We start from the raw sequence: 5,416 nt of genomic DNA, 5'->3' as shown, positions 1-5,416 counted from the left end.
CCAACCTGTCCCTCAGACTCTGGACCAACCTGTCCCTCAGACTCTGGACCAACCTGTCCCTCAGTCTCTGGACCAACCTGTCCCTCAGACTCTGGACCAACCTGTCCCTCAGACTCTGGACCAACCTGTCCCTCAGACCCATCAGAGCAGAACTTTCTGACATTCAGCTTTGATTCAAGCCAGCCTAATTATTTTCACATCAGGAAACTACCTGACCTCTGACCTCTGACCTCTGACCTGAGGGCTTCCTGGAGTGTGATTGGATGATCTGACCCTGCTGTCCTCATCTGTTTGTGCTGAGGCTCGGGGGCCGACACTGCCCTCCGATGGCTGTCTTATGAACTGCTTCCTCAAACCCGTCTGAAGGATGATGCTACGTGTTGGTTGTTATTGTTGCCTGTGAGTGAAACAGGCCGTCCTTACAGCTAATGAGCAGCTTTATGTCTCCTCAGGTTTGTAATTTAATGATTCACACAATTAAAGCTTCATCTAATTAAAGTTTTAACAACATTCACTGCTTCTTTGGCTCAGTTTCATCTTATTATCTTTGGCTTGCAATAAAGTCTGCAGCAGAAGTGTTCAGTGAAGCACAGCGGTGTCAGCATCATGCTGTGGAGATGTTTCCAACAAACAGGGACTGGGAAACTGTTGGAGACCTTCAGAGATCTGAGACCTGGACAGATGTCCACCACAGAGGACGGGGACAGTTAGGTAAAGTTTCTGGTCATCAGCTGTGCAGCAGGTTGGCAGTGAAACCGTGGACCCATAAATAAACAAGGAAAAGATTCAGGTTCAGGTCCAGGTCCAGGTCCAGGTCCAGGTCCGGGTCCAGGTCCAGGTCCAGGTCCGGGTCCGGGTCCGGGTCGTGTTTATGTGTCAGGACATCTGAGGTCAGGCCCGTCACAGAGTGAGACCCGGGTGAATGTGGGGCATCAGGTTTGTGACCCTGCTGGTGTGTTTGGCGTCTGTCTCAGTGGAGCGGAGACACCCTGTCCCTCTGTCCCCCTGTCCCTGAGAACAGGGTCAGCTGCTCTCGCTGCACCACAAACAGCAGCAGCTTGCCTGGTTCCTGAAGCTGCAGAGTGACGGTGCAGCAGGTTTTACCTGAAGCTGTCAGGATGTTGGCTGAGGGCCAGGCTCAGGGTGTCCAGGGCGTGACGGTGATGCTTCTGCGCGCTCAGCAGCAGGGTCAGCAGGTGGAGCGAGTGCAAGTCATCAGCCTGCAGAGAGAGGGCTGCTTGAAGGGGCTCCATGGCTGCTGACACCTGACACAGGACAACCAGCTGGGGTTAAATCCTGCTTTCCCTAAAAAGGCTTATTGGTGATGGAATAAATGCACCATCGTACCTGCCGGACGAGGGCCAGCTGCAGAGCCAGGTACCTGCAGATCTGAGCGTCCTGGGGATCCAAAGAGTGAGCTCTGAAAGAACCAAAACAGTTCTGCACGTACTGCCACACATCTCAGTGTGTGTGTGTGTGTGTGTGTGTGTGTGTGTTCAAACATTACTGAGGAGAACATATTTTAAATTTTACTTGTTCAGAGCTTTCAGGGATTTCTTGTTGAATTCATCTCGATCTGCTTTCAGAGAAGCTGCAGAAACAGGAAGATTAACGTTAATCTCATTATTTGACACCTTTATTTCTTTTTTTGTGCGGCCTAGCCTCTCTTAAAGGAATGCATATCGCCCGCCGTCCTTCATGTTTTAGATAAAGATCATCTTATATTAAAAATGGTGGTGCTTCAGTTTTTAGTCGTTTAGAATCTCTAACATTAAGCAGACAGTATCCAGAGATCAGAGTCTGTGCTGCAGATGACTCTCAGCTACTACCACACCAGATTTATCAAATTTATCCATTTTTAAACCCTATTCCTGGTCACTAGACGTTAATAAACTTCTCCTTTTCTTAAAGTGAGGAAGCAGTGGTCAGACCATCACAGGATTTACACGAGTTAGTTAACCAGTTTATGCTGGAGTAACTTTAAACCCAGGATCAGTTGTTTCTGTCTCTTTATTTGTTACCAGAATTGTTTTATCTCTGAAGACAGCAGCCACCATAAACACCAACATTCTGTTTGTCAAATCAAAAATATACAGTGATGTCTTATTTCTTTGTTTTGTGGCTCCGTACCCTCAGAGGCTTGCAGACTGAAGCTGAGACCCAGAGCCAGGTAGGCCCGGGGCAGGAACTCCCCCGCCTCCTCCCCCATGGACCCCACAGACTGGGAGAGCGCCTCGGCCTCCTTAAACTGGACACAAACATCAGTTCATTCAGGGTCCAGGCTTGGAGCTGACGCTGCTTCCTTTTATTCTTCTGTGCTAATGTTGAGGCAGCTTTATTACTGTTTGCCTGATATTCTTTTGTTTCTGTTTCACTACTCAGTCACTTCTCACTCTTTTTTTCTTCACTTCTATGTTTTTCTCTCGTCTTCAGATGCTAACACCACTCGCTAGTGTTGCACTAGCATCTAGCTTTAGCATCTACAAAAAAAGCCTAACTTTAACTTCCTGTCTGTCACTCACCGGCTTCAGCAAAATGTTTCTATAAAACATCTCATCATTTATAAGTGAAATAAATAATAATACTGATGTAAGGAGCTTTAGATGTCAGACATGTAAAGAGGAGTGTTGTGATTTATTCAGCAGTAAAGACAGAGAAACTGCATTTCTCTGACTTTACTGATATCTGTTGAAGCAGCCGAACATCAGCCGTGAAACAGGCCAAAAGACTCAGATCCAGTAGCTGAAGCAGATTTCAAAGATAACATGAATGTTTAAAACAGCAGGAAGTATGCAGAGATAAAGTCCAGAAAAACACCCAACAGAGACGGGCTGTTAGTGATTAACAAACTGGAAGTGCTGCTGGATTTTATTTTAATTATAGCTTGTTTCCTTTTTAAAAAACATCTAGTTTCTAATGTTTCTGGGTTGAAACAAGGGTCAGATGGATCAGAACAGAGATTTTTATTATGGAGGCAGAGATAAAACCAGCAGGGATGAGAGAGAATCAGACAGAAAAAAGGGTCTGATTAGAAACCAGAAACCAACAGGCAAATGGAGAAAACACATCTGTCTGTGGCTGGAAGATCCCTGCAGGCCAGAGACACTAAGGAGCTTACAGCTTTAATCACAATGGGACACGATGGTCATAAACAGGCCAGCTCCACCAGACTGTAATCTGGACGTTATCCTCCTTGAGGCAGAGCAGGTCTCTATTATATTCAGATTTGTAAACTCTGTCACTGCATCAGCACAAACTGCACAAACTGCTGGTCTGAAAGTAAAGCAGCTTTTCAAAATTCCTGAAAAGCAACTGTGCAGATTTAAAGTTTCCTCTTTTAACAGAAGAGAAGAGAAACAAGAACCCTAATCCTCCTGAGATGTTCACAGGCAGGCTGTGGGTTCAGATGTTACTGTGTTCAGGATTTAAGGGCAGAATTCACAGATGGAGAAGCTGCAGGAGGCCGAGGAGATGGAGCGTTACCTGCCCACCTGTCATACCTCACATCCTGGACTGACAGTTTCTCCTTGGCTTGGCTGAGCTGTGCACAGCCTGCAGCCTGCTGTGTGTGTGTGTGTGTGTCACAGAGTCAGCTGCAGGAGGATGTTCTGTGTGTGTATTCACCCAGTTCAGGTGACCGATGCAGATTTTAGCAGCCAGCAGAGGCAGTGAAGGGTCCTCTGGTCTCATACTGGAACACTCCTTAAACACAGAGACAGCACCGACCCACTGCGTGCACACACACACACACACACACACACACACACACACACACACACACAGAAGTGACAGAAACAAACTGATTTATCTTCACACAGCAGCCAGTTATCACATCAACATGAAACAGATCGAGTTTAAATGACATCAACTCTTCTCATTTAGACCTACAGCCACTTAATACATGTAGGTCAGTGTTTAATGGACCACACACACACACACACACACACACACACACACAGGTCCTGAATAGACGACACTGAAGCCCCCCCACCTCCTTTTAGGGAGAAAACTATTTCTGGAGATCTGAACTGCTGCGTCACTTCAGCCACTAAATGTTTTTAATTTTGTTTCCTTTAGTTTGTTATTGAGGCACCACATCACCTCATATCCACTTTCATACAGACTTTATATTAAAACTGCAGATAAATCCGATTTTACTGCTCGGCTGTCAGTTTTGTTTTGTGTTTACTGTAAAACAGGATCTGCCCCATGATGTGAGGGAGGAGTTAGGGCGTGTCTTTCAGGTGGGAGGAACAAGCTCACCTTCCCAGCTGCCATGAGAGCCAAGCCCAGCTGGTGCCAGAGGTGGAATTCATTGAATGAAAACTTCATGGCTCTCTCCAGACACTGAAAGAAGAAGTGCAGAGCAGGAACACTGGGTCAGAGTAGAACCGGACCCAACCGGACAGGCAAACAGCAGACGATAAGTGAGCTTTAAGACTGTGGATCCATAAAAGCTGCATGTTAGGCTGTCTTCAGGCCCAGGCCTCCCCTGAGGAGGAGAGCTGTGATCTCAGTGGGATTTCCCTGCTTAAATAAAGCTTAAAGTGAAAAATTACCTGTGGAAATAAATGGGATTAATAGTTTAACCCCAATACTGTAAAGGAAGATGGAGAAAATCTGAGGAAGAGGAGTCGGATGAAACAAAAGTCCAACAGAGAGAGACGAAGATAAGACACACAGTTAGGCAGAGACCTCAGCATGTCTCAGGACTCTTTCCATTAGCATAGCAGCTGCATGTAGCTGCGTTTAGCTGTGTTTAGCTGCATGTAGCTGCATGCAGCTGCATGTAGCTGCATATAGCTGCATTTAACTGCATGTAGCTATGTTTAGCTGCTTGTAGCTATGTTTAGCTGCTTGTAGCTACATGTAGCTGAGGTATTAACTCACCTCAGACAGCATGGCGTACTGCCCCCTCCTGGCCATGCCGATGGTGAGCAGGTCATAGACGGAGGTGGCATCCTGCAGGCTGGCCTGGCGAGCCTTGCTCTGGTCCGGCAGACGGCTGATCACCGCTTCACCACTGGTCTGGTGATGAAGAACGATGAAGATGAAGATGAGAAACAAGATGGAGGAAAGAAAAGGTGTTTGGACTGAGAGACCCTGCTGCTGTTTCCAACAAACATGATGCAATTTCCAAACATCTATTTCCTGAAGGCTATAAAGACTCAGGAGTGTGTGTGTGTGTGTGTGCGTGTGTGCGTCCTACCATGGATTCTGTGATGAGCAGCAACAGCACGGCCTCTTCCACCACGTCCTGTGGACAGAAGCAGCTGCAGGACACAGAAAACAGCAGAGAGTAAACAGGAAGTCCAAAGGTGGTTTGTGTTTCACCTGCAGGACTGTAAGGAGACACCGATCCGTCTGCAGCTCTTATCTTACACCCGTCTGTCTCACAGAGCGAGGACACTGAGCC

At 46.9% G+C, this 5,416-nt stretch overlaps 1 protein-coding gene across 5 annotated transcripts in view; it reads right to left on the bottom strand.

Annotated features, from left to right (window-relative positions):
- Positions 1-5,416, bottom strand: part of ttc7a (tetratricopeptide repeat domain 7A) — a 29,304-nt gene that overhangs the window by 15,199 nt on the left and 8,689 nt on the right. For all 5 annotated transcript variants that reach the window (XM_037973572.1, XM_037973576.1, XM_037973575.1 and 2 more), the window contains 8 exons: positions 5,210-5,273; positions 4,891-5,028; positions 4,264-4,347; positions 3,625-3,729; positions 2,131-2,248; positions 1,534-1,591; positions 1,348-1,420; positions 1,105-1,265 (listed from right to left, as the gene is read on the bottom strand). In XM_037973572.1, the coding sequence (XP_037829500.1) occupies positions 1,105-1,265; positions 1,348-1,420; positions 1,534-1,591; positions 2,131-2,248; positions 3,625-3,729; positions 4,264-4,347; positions 4,891-5,028; positions 5,210-5,273 (801 nt within the window). The remainder of the gene's footprint in view (positions 1-1,104; positions 1,266-1,347; positions 1,421-1,533; positions 1,592-2,130; positions 2,249-3,624; positions 3,730-4,263; positions 4,348-4,890; positions 5,029-5,209; positions 5,274-5,416) is intronic.

This window comes from Kryptolebias marmoratus, linkage group LG22 (genome assembly GCF_001649575.2).
Source record: "Kryptolebias marmoratus isolate JLee-2015 linkage group LG22, ASM164957v2, whole genome shotgun sequence".
NCBI classification, from domain to species: domain Eukaryota; kingdom Metazoa; phylum Chordata; class Actinopteri; order Cyprinodontiformes; family Rivulidae; genus Kryptolebias; species Kryptolebias marmoratus.
Note: the sequence above shows the minus strand (reverse complement) of the source record. Positions and strands in the feature narration are given on the sequence as shown.